General features: G+C 41.2%; 1 protein-coding gene across 1 annotated transcript; it reads right to left on the reverse strand.

The window, feature by feature from the left end:
• Window positions 1-214: 214 nt before the first annotated feature.
• On the reverse strand, window positions 215-3,302 carry LOC147895426 (calnexin homolog 2-like). Its single transcript, XM_087383390.1, has 6 exons — window positions 3,145-3,302; window positions 2,690-2,759; window positions 1,287-2,410; window positions 1,107-1,178; window positions 851-973; window positions 215-723 (listed from the first exon to the last, which is right to left on the reverse strand). Exons 1-6 carry the CDS (start codon window positions 3,223-3,225, stop codon window positions 544-546), a joined length of 1,650 nt encoding a protein of 549 aa, XP_087239516.1. The 5' UTR covers window positions 3,226-3,302; the 3' UTR covers window positions 215-543.
• Between the last annotated feature and the right edge of the window lie 13,757 nt (window positions 3,303-17,059).

The following is a 17,059-nucleotide window of genomic DNA, read 5'->3' on the forward strand; positions in this document are numbered from 1 at the left end:
ACCTTCCTAATTAGCCAATAACGTCTTGGTCTCCTCCACAACTTGAATAAATATCACTTCTTACAGAGACTCAGCAGTTCCTACAATTCCTTATGTTTGGATCATGTCCGTCTCATACCCCGTAGTATAGCAGGTCACAATTAAAGTGAACCCACAAGTCAAGAATGCGTCATTTGGAGATGCAGAAAAAATAGCTGCTATTTACAATCAATAATTAACAGTAGAATAGGCCTCCATCCTATACAAAATCATAAGGCAGTTAAAACTGTTGCAGTGCTTTTACAAAAAGGCAGAGAAACATTGCTGCTAGAAACTCTGGACAGAGCAAGGTCTACATGTCGCTTTAGCGTCCAAACACCGATTACTTATCCTTAGGTCTTACATAAGAAAACTACACTCACAACCTTGAGCTAGTAGCCAGGCTCTCCCCAGGATTCTGGCAAAATTTTGACAGGGATGCAGCAAGGCTACACTCTTCATCCTTGCTGAATTCTCTTCAGTAATTTTCAATAAGAGGCTCTATTCATGTGATGCATAAAGCAATCATGTCTCCCTTCTGGATCTTCTATGACGGGTACCAGAAGCTCCATCCCCATCTTTCTCAATCTCACCAGAGGGTTCATCATCATTCTCAGTAACATCTTCTGCCGGTTCTTCCTTGCTTTCTTCTCTGATGTCATCAGCTGTAGAGATATCTTCCTTTTTGGCCCTCTCCACAGAAACCTGCAAAACAAAGAAATTTTCCGAGCAAACAATTAGGACTATATTTCCCTCTGATGCTATAAAGTGGAACTAGGGGTATCAAGTACAACTTATAGAGATGGAGTAGATTGCTTTAGAATGTTCTTACTGTCTCTGTAGGACGCCTTTTGCCACAAAGAAGCTTGAAGAAGATTGACGTGAAAACCAACAAGATCGCCAACAGTATTCCAAGTGTTACATTTGAATTCTTTTCTCCGTGCTCAATTAGCTCCTGTGAAATAAGTCTATTCATTCAGAGCAATACTGGCTAAATTTACATCAATGACACATTTTAAAGCAACCTCCATAAACAAGAACCCATAGGCATTCAAAAGCAGTTTCTATAACAAGTGAAAATTCCTTACAATAATCTTTGATCTGAACGAAGCCAAGAAAGGGGCATCAGCTGCCACATACAAGAAGTCAAACACCTTTTTCTAAAACCAAGGAAAAACAGCTGGTTAGATGATTTCACTATCATACATTACAGCCAACCCTCAAGATTAAGTCACCAAAAAACATAGTTACAATATTATAATATGTACCTTGATTGTGCTCAAAGCACCAGCCTCTACAGCCGGGGCCGTTTTTTCTTCCTTCTTTTTCTCCACATCAAACTTGACTTTCCAAGTCATCTCTCTGTAGACTGCAGCCTCAGCCTCATCAGTTGTGATCAAGACATTATCAAACAAAATGCCGTCCTGCATAGTCCAGATCTCAATCCCAATGGCAGCGATTGGCTCCAGGTCAGGCCTTTCGAGTTCAAAATAGTCTGGATTTGGAATCTGCCTTGGCTTCCAAATGCCCTTGTAATTGGGATTGTCAATCATCGGGGCGTACCACTTGCCTTTGTAGGCAGGGTTTCTCTTTGTCGGCCTCGTCCATTCACCACAACCTGGGGCTTCTTCACATTTTGGATTTGGTACTTTGGGAGCCTCCCATTCTCCATCTTCATCATCATCCCAGTCTTCAGGCTTCACAGCCTCAGCATCCTCAATCTCCTCAGGTTCATCATCCAGCCAACCCTCTGGTTTCTCTGCATCGAGATCCTCAATTTCCAAGGGAGCTTCTTCATCCCAATCGTCAGGCTTCTTAGCATCAGGGTCCGGAATTTTGGCCCTCTCATCCCAATCCTCAGGTTTTGAATCATCAGAGTCGGGGATTGTTTTAGCCGGAACAACAGGGGGATCAAAATCACTAGAGAGGAGGTCTGCTGTTTTCTTCTCCTCTCCATCAATCAAAATTTTAACGGTGTTGTTGGGGTAAATTACAGCTGAATAAACGTGAGAAATTTTGTCAATTACAGGAGTGGGCGGGTACTTTAGATGGTGTTCAATGTATTTGCCACTCTTAGGGTTCTTATGACGGAAGATGAAATGAACTTTATTTGTGGACCCGCATTTATCAGGCCCAAACATAATACTATAGGGAGATTCATTATCGAACTGTTTAACAGACCACCCTGCCTCTTGGGGAATTAAAAACTTCAAATAGGCACCCCCACACTCAAGTCCATTTTGAAGCCGAAGATCGTACTGTAAAACCACAGTGTTCTCTTTGAACTCAACCGGTTCTGGAACCTCCACGGCAATGCCATACTTCTTGGCCTTTTCACTGACAAAGAGCCCGTGATCTTCATGTCCCTCACTTTTCTCGTGTTTCCATGCACCTGCTCTCAGAAAAACAACCGGTCCAGCTAAATGCAGAGTAGACTCGCCAATCGTATTTTGCGTGAATATAATTGGACAAGGGAGAAGAACTACAGACACGGATTCTAGGTGCAATAAGGGCCCACGCGAAGGAGAACGTCAAAACATTCAACTCCCAACCAAAAAACAACGGGACACGAGTACACTAAAAGGCAATCAAGGAAAGAAAAGACCGCAACTTCTCCTCGTAAATAAATTTTGCCCATGAAAAAGATGGCGTATCTACACCGGCACCATACCTTTGTAATCCTCTTTTTCAGACGCAATCCAACGCCCCTCCCATGGCTCCTCGAAGGATTCGTAAAAGATCTGCTTCAGAGCACAACTAATGTAAGCACCTCTAACACAGCAAACGCTAGACTAAGGAGAGGAGGCTCAACCAACGTAAGGGAGGCTCAAACCGGTCCAAAATATAAGGACAACAACGCATCTCGATCCTACCGAGCTAATGCTCTTCGTCCATTGCAAAGCCTAGACAGGTTTTCAGTAAAGCAACGCAAACAGACAACAAAGCTGAGCTGCCACGAATCGATGGAAGAAGCGGCAGCGAAGCCAGATCCAATCTGGAATATTATGGAAGCTCGAAGGGACAGAAATACAATTTGAGGGGGAAAGGAAGCCAAAGGGTGCCATTTTTCACAAAGCTTCGGGCAGAAAGAAGAGAAAAGAGAACCAAGAGAGATGGAGGACGTACCGGGGAGGCAAGGGCGCAGGAAGAAGCGAGGGCGAGGGCCAAGGAGAGGCAGAAGCAGAGGGCGAGGGACGGCGACGCCATAGCTAGGGCTTGAAAGAGCTCACACTCTTTCAGAGCTTGATCATAATAATAGCATGTTTTTTCATTTGGGTGAGATGACCTAGAACACCTTCACGCCAACACTTTACCTCACCCTAGTTATCATACTTACCCCTAGTTCGCCCTCCACCTCTCTTGTCACGCCCTGATAGATGGCCCTGCCGGGGTTCTATCCCAGGAGCGCACCCCTTATGTGCTAAGGGCATCAGAAAGTCGGGATATCTTCCCAAGCAGCTAGCTCACTTTAGGCCAACTCTTTAACTCCCTCCCTGTTCATGCGCAGTTTTCAGGACATGAGAGACATGCCCAAGGCAAGCATTTCATTTCCCCCGACTCACATGGAGCACCGCGAGCCATTTTAATTTTGGGGAAATGACCCCCCCCCCCCTCAACCTTTCCCGATTGTGGAGGTCCTCCTTGGGGGAGACTGCTCGCAACAGCTAAAAACCACCTCTTTCTAAGTGCTAACTCAGAAAATTCACCATTCCCAAGGACCTTCCACACTGTGATGTGACTTTCACAAAAGAAATGCCTTTCATCGAATGGCCGAGATTTTCTTCCAGCCACTCGAGGACCTTCACACCCCAGTTAGCCCTTTAGAGAAGCTCCCCGCGCTCTTCCCACTACTACAACTCCAACTTTGAAATGCCAAGCGAGCATTTTAGAAGTCATGTCCCCATGAAGCCTTCTCCCATCCCATCCTATGTTTGGACCAATCAGAGTGCTTGGGCATTGGGCTGCTAGGCTAGCAGGGCTTCAAAAGGAGGTGTTGAAATAGCATTTCACTGCTAAGTTTCAGTAGCTTCAGTAGCATTAAGGCAACATGGGGCTACGATTTGATCATGCCAGTAGGGCTCTGCCAGCCCTAGTTGTGGGAGCTCCTCTTACCTCTCCATTGTCGTCTTCTGCAAGAGCTCTTCACACACGAGAGGCCTAGTAGGTGGAAAAAAATCAGGTTTTGTTCAAGCACAGTTTTCAAGACATGAGGGAAATACCCAAGGCATGCATTTCCCCAAAATCAAATGGCGAGCGGCGAAGTCGCCGCGAGCCAAAGGAATTTCCCCAAAATCAAATGGCAAGCAGCCACTGCAAGCTATCTAATTTTGGGGAAATTCCTCCCTTGGGCATTTCCCTCATGTGGAGGTCCTTCGACCAAGTTGGCACTTGAAATAATCTTCTAAGTGTGATATGTTGAAGATGCCTCAATTCGATTAGATGACCATGCCTAAGCCAGCTTGCTAAGTCACCATGCACCTCCAAGCGTCACCCATCTCAACCACTTATTAAACTACTCTCCACCTTAGACTAGCCACTCACATTAAGACTAGCAAAGCCGCCCAGGAGGGTTTAGCCAACATTCTTCAAATTGTGATCATTATAGTAGCAAGTTTTGATTTGTGAGAAATGACCTAAGAAGACCAAGATAGGAAGAGCTCACCCTAGTTAGCTCCACTCCCTCCTTAATCTCACCACTATAGTTTGAGCTCACCAATGTTTGCACACAGCTCATCCTTTGTTATTCACATATGATTACTTCAATGTGCATGAAATCCTAACTACGATTACATCTAGATAGGTATGTCTCCTATAAGACAAGCACTTCTTCCTTGAATTTCTTACGGCAGGCTTTATTGTTAACAGCATGTAGCCATGACGCACTATGTTCCACATTAAGATACAAAGAAGGGAGGGGAGGCAAAGATTCATATATCTCTCATTTTAATATGTTTTATAGGGTCAGGAGAGAGAGAGAGAGAAAGAGAGAGAGAGAGAGAGAGAGAGAGAGAGAGAGAGATGTGTACTAAGCCTAACTTAGAACCTTCAATTGTGGACCTTCATTTATGACTATGTTACACTACTTAGCACCTTCAATTGTGGACCTTCATTTCTGACTATGTTACATTGCCAAGCTTCATCTTGGCTCTTGAGCTTGGCTTGTACTTATGTTGCATTGCTAAGATTCATCTTTTGCTAGATGATGGACTAAGGACTTCTTGCATGCCACTAAATCTCATCTCCCACTAGCAACACCCAATAACACCCACTTCTTGCATGCCACTAAATCTTATCTCCCCGTAGCAACACCCAATAACACCCACAATGGTCCCTACAATAGCTACACTAACCTCTACTCATGCTCCTTTTATGAGTCAAGCCCCCTTCATGACCGCAAAAGGTGCAAGCGTTAATCCAGTATGTCCCGCCAATGAAGATAAAATTGAAATTCGATTTCTATTTGTATCAGTAGCATGTGCAAATCGATTAAGGTAAGTTACAAACCATTGACGAAATCTATCCTAAGGTTGCCATGTATTAATCAACTCAGTGACGAATCTAATGGAGGCCTTTTACCATCGCCTCCTTCCTCCCCTTGCTTTCACATCCCCGCCTTAGTTCTCTGGCACTTGCTGCTCCATCTCTCCTTGCCTTTTATCTGTGGAACTCCCCCTCACCACCCCATCCATCCGTCCTACCAAGTATGTCCCCCCTTTGAATCTCCCTCGCTCCCTCGAAGGTCCTCCCTTCTGCTCAGCCTAGGGAACAACTCCTCTACCCCTTCTCTCAGTCCCTCTGCCTTGCTTGCCTATGCCGCCTTCTCTCAAGTGCTCTATCGATGAGACGTTGTCTCTTCAGATCCTGCCTCGCTTCATTGCTTACGTGATTTGTTCTTGTTTTGTGAGTTTCACCCATTGCTTATGCAATTAGAGTCCCACTACTAGTTTTGTTTCACTCATTGCTTATGTGATTCCTTAGGTTCAAAGAAAGTGAGTATCGGAGGGAGTAGAAGGAGAACGGAGTTGATAATCGTGGTTTTCTGGGCTACTTGGTGATTGATGATGACAAACAAATGGGACAAGCTATAAGTTGGTTTAAATTAAGGCATGAAGTCCATAGCCTTTCAGGAAGGGTGAGTGCCATGTTCTACTGTAGCAGCAGGTAAGGGAGCCAGATCCAATGTGGTGCAGCCACCATCACTCTTGATCTAAGATGATGTCACCTATGGCAGGAGTGCTGAGAACTGAAAGCTATGTAGGGAGAATTTGTGACAACAAATATTTTGATCTCTCATTAGCATTACCTCAAAAAATGTCCTAATTTTAATGAATGTGTAATCAATGCAAAATTTGAGGTTTTGGATTCCATTGTTCTTTTGGCATGTGAATTTTCAAAAAAATTTGGTGTTTCAATCATGATGAAAACATAAGAATTGTAAAAGTTATGAATTTTTTAGCAAACGAGACCATTAACAAATTCCTCAAATTAGTACCAACTTTGTCAAGTTATTACCTCTTGATTTCTAGCCTGTTAGTTAACCCTTGAATCGATGCTATGACTATGATTCATCATCTAAGCTATCTATAAGGTTACCTATCATCTACATTCACCACAAGACTACTCCTCTTTCAAGACCAGTCTTGGATACTAACACGTCTTGGGCATTAATGGGGAAAGAGATCTCATCCATTGAGAAATTTAATGGTGGAGGCAAACCCAAGTCAAATACTTGCTCATGTCTAAAGGCTAGTGGACTTATCTAAATAGAAAGAAGACTCCATATCCTAGAAATGTTGATGATGTTGAGGAGGACAAGCAAGTGCAAGCAATCATAATGCTTATTATTGACAGAGAGATCTCTATCCATTGAGAAATTCAATGGTGAAGGGTTTCATTCCTTGCAAATGCAAGTCAAATATTTGCTCATGTTTAAAGGCTAGTGGACTTATGTAAATAGGAAGAAGACTCTGAATCCTGCAAATGTTGATGATGTTGAGGAGGAGGAGCAAGCGTTAGCAATCAATGCATCCTATTGATAGAATCCTCATCCATCATATAGACAAGCTTAATAAAGTGGGATGACACGGAGAGAATTATGGTGCCAAAGGAAAGAATTTTAAAAATTCCCTTAAAGTTGAGTTCTTTAGCATTGAGAGTTCACTTAAGTTGATCCTGATACTTTTATTTTACGCATGAAGGGTCTCATGGCCCAACTGCTTCACTAAAAACTACTATTGGTGAAAAGCATGCAACTACTCAAGGCCATGACCAAACCATACTCTTATCTAGTCACAACTTTAAACAATATGCCTGGGTAATCTGTTCTCTTCTTTCATGAGGAGAAGTGGAGCAAGTTCACTGGGGGCATCTACATCAGTTGCAACCATCTCTAATGAAGCATTGTATACTACATCAACTTTTCTTAAATGTTGTTACTATAAATAGAAGGGCATATTGTAGCTAAATGCTTTAAGAAGCACCCTATGTGTAAGCTTCCTTGCCAAATAAACTACTCTAGCCTTTTGTTTGTATTTGATACCATGTCGTTTTAATAATCTAAAACCTTGTGTAATAAGCCTCTGTTTTGAAGGCTTTTCCCATTTTTATCACCAGACTAGAGGGGTGTAAATCTACATTTACATGATTAGTTAATGTGGATCATGGACAAGATTTAGATTGGGTGATGGAGGCTTAGGAGCCTATAAGATAGGTGGTGTCTTACGTGAAGGCGTCAAGCACAAGGAACCTTGACCATTATAAGGTTGATGTGGATCATGGACAGGATTTGGATTGGGTGATGGAGGCTTGGGAGCCTATAAAATAAGTGGAATCTTGTGTGAAGGGGACAAGCACAAGGAGCCTTGACCGGTAAAAGGTTGATAGCTAACTCAATCTCTTTATGCATTGGCTTATCCTTGTTTGAGTTAGTCTCCTCCTTTCCTTCCTCATCTCACCTTGTGGACTCTAGCTCATCTTCTTCCACTCTTACTTCCATTTCAACAAAAAATGAGGAGGTCCCAGTGAGCACCCTCCATTTCTTACCTTTTTTTAAAAGTCTTTTTGCAAAAATCAAAGGTCCAAAATATCATATTTGCCTTCCTTTAGGATAAAAAGGCATCAATATTTGGTTTTCGATAGGACATTGAATCTAGAGCTTTCCAAACCACATCAGCAAGCACACTTTTCTCTTTAAGGTGCTTTGCTCAATTAGCATTTTTGCAACTTGGTGGATAGACGAATTAGCAAACTGACACTATGCATAATCATATTTGCACAATCCAAATGCTTGAGTCATCTCATCAGGGTGCTATCACAATGAAAGAATTTTGTGGTATAGACATTCTAGTGTTTGATAGGAATAACTTCCATGTTTGGAAATGTCAAATAAAGGATTCCTTCATGGGATGGGATACCACACACAGGGACAAGGATGCCTATGTTGAGTTGAATGCCAAAGCTATAGACGTCTTTACAACATGTCTAAAGAACTCTTGGTAGCTCATTCACCCTTGCTAGATGCAAACAAAGACATGGCTATGGTGGAATTGGAGAGTATAGGATAATCGAGTTTGCTAAGCAAGTTATGAGAGGAGGTGTGGGTATGGGAATTCAAAATGAGAGAGAGAGAGAGAGAGAGAGAGAGAGAGAGAGAGAGAGAGAGAGAGAGAGAGAGAAGAGTGACACAATGCAATGTCATGCACAAGCCAACGGCTTGCTGCTATCGATTCCTTGCTAGTTTAAGCATCCTAGTGACTCCTCAACCAAAACCAACTGGTTGTAATCTTCATGATTAGTGCCAATAGTGGTGAGTTTAAGAGACTTGGTCCTGTGTGGCATTTGCTTAAGCCTCTGTGAACTGTCCATTATTACTAACTCGATGTAGCATTGTGGTAATGTTCAACTCAAGAATCACTTTGCCTTCCAAGTCAGCCAATTCTACAGTACCATTATCATGAACCTCCACCAACTTGTATAAACCATCCCAACCAAATTTGAAATTAGGCTTCATCTTACCATAACATATATTTTATACCATACTCTTCTTCAAATTTTTGGTCACAATGTACCTATCATGCCAAAAACCTTCTCCTCCTTTGAATTATCTACTTTGTCTGCATAGCTCTCAAGTGTAATTCATCCAATTTATTCATTTGTTGAAGTCTTCTCTGCACTACCTAAGGTTCTCCTAACTCATGTTCGGTAGCTACATGTAAACATGGGGCCAAAAACTCAACTGGGACAATAGTTTTCAAGCCAAAGGCCATGTGCAATGGAGTAAGTGTGGTTGTGACCTTATAAGCAGTTCTATATGCCCATAATTTTGTGTGGAATTTAGTATCCCAATCATTGCGATTATAATTAATAGTCTTCATCAGTACCACTTTCAATGTCTTGTTGGTAGACTTGGCTTCCCCATTACACCAAAGGTAGTAAGTATTAGCCACCTGATGAACAATCATGAATTCCTTTGTCAAGATTTCAAAGACTTCATTCATGAAATGGGTGCCTTGATCACTTACAAACTCAATTAGACATCCATATTTGCGATTGATGTTCTCAAAGAGAAACTTAGCAGTAGTGTGAGCCGAGTTATCTCTGATAGCTTTTGCTTTAGCTTACTTAGTAGCATAATCAGTTGCAATAATCGCATATTTATTCTGATTTTTAGTTGTTTTGAAAGGACCAAGGAAGTCCAGGCCGCATCTTTGAAAACTTTCCCAAGGCTTACTTGATTGCAAAGGCATGTGATCAAGTGGAAGCATCCTTCCTGTACCCTAACAAGCATCACACTAAACAGTAAAGGCATGGGCATCCCAAAATAGTGTACTCCAACACAACCCTCCTTGTTGCAACACTTTTTGAGCTGTAACATCACTTGCAAAATGACCTCCAGCAAGACCCTTATGAGCCTCAGCCGAGCACGATGGTGTGCTCGTAAATCTATCGACATAATATACCATTAGCACATTGTCAATACAATTGACCACCAATGAAAGTGTATTTCTAGGCTTTAACAGCAATTCGCTAGCATTGATCTTTCGGCATTTGCTCAAGAAAGTTCCCTGAGATAAGTATTGTAGCAAGTCATCATATTCAGTTTCATTGAAATCAATAGCAAAGAGATTATCATCAGGAAGCTCAATAATAACCCTTGACTTGGGTGTTTATTGTGGAATTCAACACAAACAATCTACTATGGCATTTGATTTATTAGGCTTATGAATAATTTTGAAATGAAACTCCCGCAATAAAAGCATCCATCTTACCAAACTACCTTGAGTGACAGTTTTGTTGATAAGAGAAAGCGCGATGATGCACATACAAAACAAATTGATTACCTAAGAAATAATGACATAATTTTTGAATACTGTAAACCATCGTACGTATAAGTCAATGCCATACCACCATCATGGGGTCTGCCTTTTTATGAGAAGGCTTAGCCTAAGCCACTAGCCAGGCACATGACAAAGTCTCCTCCTCCTGAGGCTTCCTGTGTGAAAGTACTGACAAACAAAGTGTTCAAAGCTATTGTGTAGTAATTTGTAAGGCAGTTTGCCTTTCTCATGGCCATCGTAAAGCAACATGAAGGTAGAACCTTTGCTGGGACAACTGAAGAGATTCTAAACCAAATATATAGTGGTCTTAGATAAAAGATTGTACAAACCTTGCACATGTGATATACTCAACCAACCTTGAAGCTCGTCAGCCCCAGTAGTCCCTTTCCTTGAGACTCGTATGCTGGTGGGTACCATCGACAGCCATTGCTAGGAAGTCTTCTACAACAAGCCACATGAGCTAATGCTACGAAAGCAGGGCCATACGCTCCTCTTTTACAAATTCATAATAGAAGGGGACTAGAAGACAGAGCTGAGGATAAACAAAGCTGAGAGGTCATGCAATCACTTCTACTATACTGTAATGTTCAAATGCTATGCCAAGCCAGCAATGATCCTGATAATGAAGATTGTGCGTGTTCCCTAATCAACCATACTTTAGCTTTAGACAGTCTTAATCCATATGCTCAAGTTTTTTAAGTTGACGGCAGCTAGGCCATACTTTGATTTGTTGGAATCTAGCATTCCTTGTCTTCAGTTTTAATTGTCATCAACTCGGTTCCCTGATCATGCAACACCTTGGCACCTTTTAGCTAAGGTCTTCCTAACAATAATGGATATTTGTTCTTTTCCATGCGTATAACCAACAAACTCACGGTATAATAACTGCCGCCAATAGTCAAAACGACATCAGGGAGCATACCTATAGGTTCCACAGGTCGTCATTTGAACTCAAAATGGATATGGCTTCATATTATTTAATTGCAAATTTAAAAATAAAATAAAATGCAAGTTTATATAATCAAGTCAAAAATATAGATAGTCGCTTTTACATCAAAAGTTCTTTGCCCCATAACGAGGGGGAGTAGTACTTTGAATAGGAGCATCTATCAAAAGTGGTCGTGCTGATCTGGGCCAAGTGACAAGTACATTAGTTCTCTTCCTTCGAGACGACAAGGGTAACAACCATGATAATAACAGTGCTCTAGATATGCATATAGGGGCATGAGCATCTATGCTTCTAAGCCTTCCGAGTGAGTTCTCTGGGTGGTCACTGCAAGGAAGCAGTCTCTTGACATGATCTCATTGCGCACTTTAGTAGAGGCACTCACAGGGTCAGCATGTGAGCTTAGTCTGTTGAAGGGGGGTGGGCATGGAGGGGATCTCTGTGGTTCTAGGGGGTAGCAAACTTCTGGGCATGTGTGGGTGGCACACATTGCGTCCCATTACTCTCATCAAGAGAAGGGAAAGTAGTAACACGTATAGTTGCAACATTGGAATAGAAAGGGGAAGGGGCAGCATCCTAGGTGGGGGTGATAGTTTGCATTCCCTGGGATTGCTCTACTCTTAGCGTCGACTCTGCTCTCTTTATTTTGTCTCTCTCTCTGCAAGGTTATGTAGTTGCACCAAGAGTGTGCTCTCTTCTTTTGCCAAGCTGTCCTCTTTCTGGACAAACACTTGTAGTAGGTGCATCTTGGTTTGAAGAATTCTCTACAGAGTATCATTTTGTTCTTGGTTGCATGCATAGATTTAGAAAAAAATCAGTAGCATCAACAATGTTATCATTAAAAACTTTCACGCATCGAGTAAACCAAATTGATCAAAGCACAAAAGCACACATGGCATTCTAGGTGGGGGGAGCTCTACTAGGAGTGTCGCCCAGTAGTAGGTAGGCAAAGTTGAACAAGACCTTGGTGTGTTGTAGCTATGCAGAAGACCACAGAGATTTGGAAAGTCTACATTTGAGGAAGAGATGTGGAATGTCCTCCTATGCACATCTACATCTCTTGCATATTTTGTCACTGTGACCTATGCTCTGCACTCATCTGGTTGTATAAACTCCTTTGTGTAAGATTATACAAAGAAGGCAAGACTGTTTCTCCAAGATGTTCTTATCCTACACCTTTTCTTCCAGGCTCTACTAGAGTCTCTCCTATGCCATTTCAAGTTGAGGAGCCTTATTACCTCTTCCCGCCCTTCTACCCAGATGGGGATAGGAATCAACTGAGTTTGACTTGCCCATCTGAACTCCTTTAGGGATGGTTTGAGGTAGCCTTCCATCCATGGTAGGTTGTCTCTTGACCACATTAGTTGTCTCTTGTGTATTAGTCTCAAGTCAAACCTTTTGATTCAAAGCCTAGCTATCAGGCTTTCATCGTCCATCCACTTTCTCTACTCTTGGTTCCAGAGATCACCCCAAACTCTTATTCCCTTCTTGTTAAGTCTTAGAGCTCCTTTTAGTTCTTCATCGCTCACCTGTGCATTGGGCCAGAGTAGGGGGAACCATATTGAGTCTTGGCTACCAAAGGTGCCCATCTTCCTTAAGAAGCCCTTCCAAATGATGTACGGGCACGTTGATTCCCATGCTTGTCACATTCCCTTCCATAGTTCTAACCCTTTTGCGATACAAGGTTCTTTGCCCAGAAGTGCCACCTCAAGCAAAATCTGCTTCCAGTGTCTCCATCTTTTGAGTTTGACTTTTTTAAAGTTGCAAAGAATTCAAGTAGCTTAAGTTGAGTCAGGATCTAGAATGGCTTTGATTATCCACTAGTTCATGAATCTTATCGCCGCGTAGACTTCTCCATATCCACAATCCCCGATCCTCCCGAGTCTTTGGGCACTGTGTAGATTTGCCATTTTACTTTGGCCATTTTGTGGTGGTATGTGTCCCCCCCCATAGGAAAGACCGAAAAAGGATGTTAATTTTTCCCAAGTTGGCACCCAATAAGAAATGAAGTACAGAATTGAAGGGTGGTTGTAGTGATTTAGTACAAACTTTCTTCTTGCCAGATTTGGTTGGAGGCCTTGCTACTTATTGATTTTATCCTTGATTCTATTGATTACCCAGTCCCAATGATCATTTAATGAGCATCTGAAGGCCATAGGGATACCTAGTAATCTCAAAACCTCTCTCTCTCCTATGACTTTGCATCCTTTGTCTAATAGGAGCTGGGGAGGTGGACTCCTAGTACCATATATGCCTATTTTTTTGTGATTGGTTCTAGAGCATGAGGCTATACAAAATATATTTAAACAATCCAAAATGTAAGCCAGTGATTGCTCGTCGTTGTGCAGAATCAGATTGGTATCTTCAGTAAATTGTTGACAAACGATCTGTCTCCTTTCTTCAACTTAAATACCTTTCAGAGTTCCGTTGTCAACCTTGTCTTGAATAATCCAACCAAGTGCATCCACTGCTATCGCAAAAGGCAGGGGTACTAGAGGGCATCCTTGCCTGATGGATCTCTTTAAAGCAAAGCAGGGCGAAGCCAGTAGACCAACAGCGAGTCATGAAAAATGACAACAAATCATGAGTTGTCGTTTGCAACACGTTATCTAGATTTTTTGCAACTCCTAAATTTTAATCAATTTTACAATATTTTGGTGACATTAAAGAGAAAAATTTCATAAATTTTGCAAACTAATTATACTTTTGAACTTTTTTTTAAAATGTACATATTGCTAGTTTAAAGGTGCGATTTTTTTTGCTTTTCATGTCAAACAAAAAAAATATCAAAACCAAGTTAATAACAAGATCCAATATTTTAAGAGCTACTAGTAATTCATGCATGACTATGAAATGTATAACACATCCTCTACTTATAATTACCAAATATGCTTTATTTTCTACAATAAATTAAAAAAAACACAGTATTAGATAAAGTGGGACAAAAGTTGCATTTTGGGAATTTCGAAATTGGGTGGATTTCATTAAAATTGGGATAAATTTGGGAAAATTTTCATTGATTGTGGGAATTTTGCCAATATTGAATATGCTAATATTTGGAATTCCAATGATTATGAAAAACTTCATTGGTTGTGAAACAGTTCATTACGTATAAAAACCAGAACAAAGCATTTGTGGCAGAGTTTGAAAATCATGTATTTGGTGGTGTTAATAAACACCGTCTAGGGACAACATGTATATTTTACTTGAGGTGTTAATAAACACTAGTTGGTGGTGTTAACAAACACCATGCATAGTGAGTTCCACTAGAAACAAAGCAGTTGTTGGTGAAGGTCAGCTTCTGAAAATTATCATATTAATAATATGCAAATACCCATTGACAAGATAACAACAATTGAGAAGCATCACATGAGAACACACCGTACAATGGAAGTTTGGGAGATTAAGAGGGAGAAAATCGACACCATTTTCTATGCTCTGATACCAAGAAAGCTCTCCTGTGCTTTGATACATACACTCTATGGAATCTTGATCTTCTTGGGTCTATTTATGGATTTTGATGTCCATGACTAGACAATTGCATCAATACACTCCCATACCTGTGGATCCAACCTATTCTCTACCCGATACTTGTTCTAGCAATCAGCATAGGCATTTGCATCACTGAGCACCTTTCTCTTAACTGATGGTGCCCAATACTGAATCAATAATTTCTTGAAATTAGGAGAAGCAGCATCCATCTCGCCACTTGATGTGGCAACCCCAAGCCATATGGGGTACATAGGATCTGATGGCCTTACCAAGACGAAGTCACCTTGCTTAACATCCACCATTGGTCTAAACTCTTCCCTCAGCTTACCTTTTAGAGGCCCACAATAGTGATCATTCCAGGCACACTCTTCTCTAGTGTCTCTCTAGTGCAATAGCTTGGTTCAATAAGTCTTCATATGTCTTTGTTGGATTGATTATTTTTGGGCATCGAAGATCAATTTGAGTACAACTCGTAATTAACCAAGCTCGTAATGACTTGTCATCTGGAGGTGCACTGAGCTAGTTGATCAAAGCTCTCTATCTGAGCATAAAATCTTGAATGGACTCGTGCTTCTTCAACTTCAAGGTCACTGAGTTTGGTGCAGACATCCTCCTCATTGATCTCTTGTCGGAAGGTCTTAAGAGAAGCCTTTGACATTTGCTACCAATCCTTGAAGTAACCAATAGGAAGTTGGTTAAATTGGCACTGAGCTATTTTAGCTAGTGTGCACAAGAAGTAATTCATATAATACTCCTATGTCACTACACCATTAATATGACAAGCCTGTAGGAAACATTGCAAGTGACTATAGGGATCTTCATCTTCAATCCCTCTAAACCTAGAATTTGACATTGATTGAAGTAGCTAGTTTGCCCCTTAACACTAAAGAAGCTGGCATCCATTGGCTAGCCATTGGAACCTTCAGTATTACTGGCCTTAGTCTCTGATGCTACTTATGACTGCATCTCTATATAGGTGTTGGACTCCATGTTTAATATTTGGATGGGTGGGGTGGTACTAATTGTACTCCGTCTTGACAATGATTTTTGTCATGTCTCACCAGTTTTATGACTCCACTCTGAATTTTAATAAGAAGCTTGGCCATGAAGATCTTCAGTCTCCTGCTCGTCTACTTCGGAACATGTATGGAGCCATGTTGTTCCCTATTGGAAGCATGTCTAGCTTTAGATAGTGTTGTCTTAGAGAACCACGCTCATAGCTTAGTCTACATCGTGACCTGTTGGATTCTTCATAATGGAGACTCTCAGTGGATAACTACTCGCTATAAAAATTCCTTTCTATTCAAGGCCTTAGGTAATCTCAGACGTACACTCGAAATTGACTCACTTTTATTGTTCATGTGGTATCCCATAATAACTCCTTCACTCACAGTCGAGTCTTCGTCTTTCTCCATCTCATCGTCATTGCACTAGTGGTTCCTTGGACCCTCTTTTCAATTCCATTAGTCATCATGTACTGGCTCCAAATTTATGGTAGCTTCTTGATCTTCCATATTCGACAAACCTCTATGGCCTCTTTGCAAGCATTTCTTGTTATAAAACAAGCGAGTGCTCAAATGGAGAGGACATCACATGAGGGAGGAGATGGAGAGAAGAGATGGTGGGAACAACACACTATAGGAGCCAATCAAGCTGGATTAGCTATCACCTCCACAAATGGAAGGCTAGGATGATCCACACAATACAAGGGCATGTCCAACCACTAAATAGGAACCAAGTCTCCATCATCCACATTGAACCCCTATCTAATATCCACTTCCACCAATCATGTGAAGATGGATTTAGACCCCTCTAAACATCCTAATCTAGTAATCTCAACAGTTCCCCTCAGGGGTAGAGTATTGCACTAACATCAGTTTTGATAAAATAGGATAACCTTTATCCAATAACAAGATTTTACAAGATTTTGGATTTTAAAGAAGACATGGTGTTAACTGATGCAACTCACTACATAATGAGGTAGTGTGTTGATGAATGAGAATGACTCTCTAGATGTACTACAACATGTAGCATCACTATCTCTTCTAATCACATACATAAATCTATATATGATTTTATAGGAAGGTCTTCCAATGTCATATGACATGGCAGTGTCTATTCATGTACAAGGGAGATATCATTTGAATGAGGATACAAACATAATAAGAGTAAAAAATACATGTCACTATGAAAGTGACTTGTCCATAGATTCCCATAAAGATTTTGCTGTCGAGGCTTCATTAAAATGGCAAAGAAGCCTATTATT

This window comes from Dipteris shenzhenensis, chromosome 13 (genome assembly GCF_047967505.1).
Source record: "Dipteris shenzhenensis isolate YYH24624 ecotype China chromosome 13, Dip_SZ_1.0, whole genome shotgun sequence".
Lineage (NCBI taxonomy): Eukaryota > Viridiplantae > Streptophyta > Polypodiopsida > Gleicheniales > Dipteridaceae > Dipteris > Dipteris shenzhenensis.

Bases quoted from the DNA above. Each gene is read 5' to 3' on its own strand.
- LOC147895426 (XM_087383390.1), bottom strand. From the start codon at position 3,225: ATGGCGTCGCCGTCCCTCGCCCTCTGCTTCTGCCTCTCCTTGGCCCTC. The intron at 2,411-2,689 runs GTATGGTGCCGG...TTCTGAGAGCAG, and splicing joins TGAAAAAGAGGATTACAAAG to GTGCATGGAAACACGAGAAA. The intron at 724-850 runs GTAAGAACATTC...TTTGTTTTGCAG, and splicing joins AAAGGCGTCCTACAGAGACA to GTTTCTGTGGAGAGGGCCAA.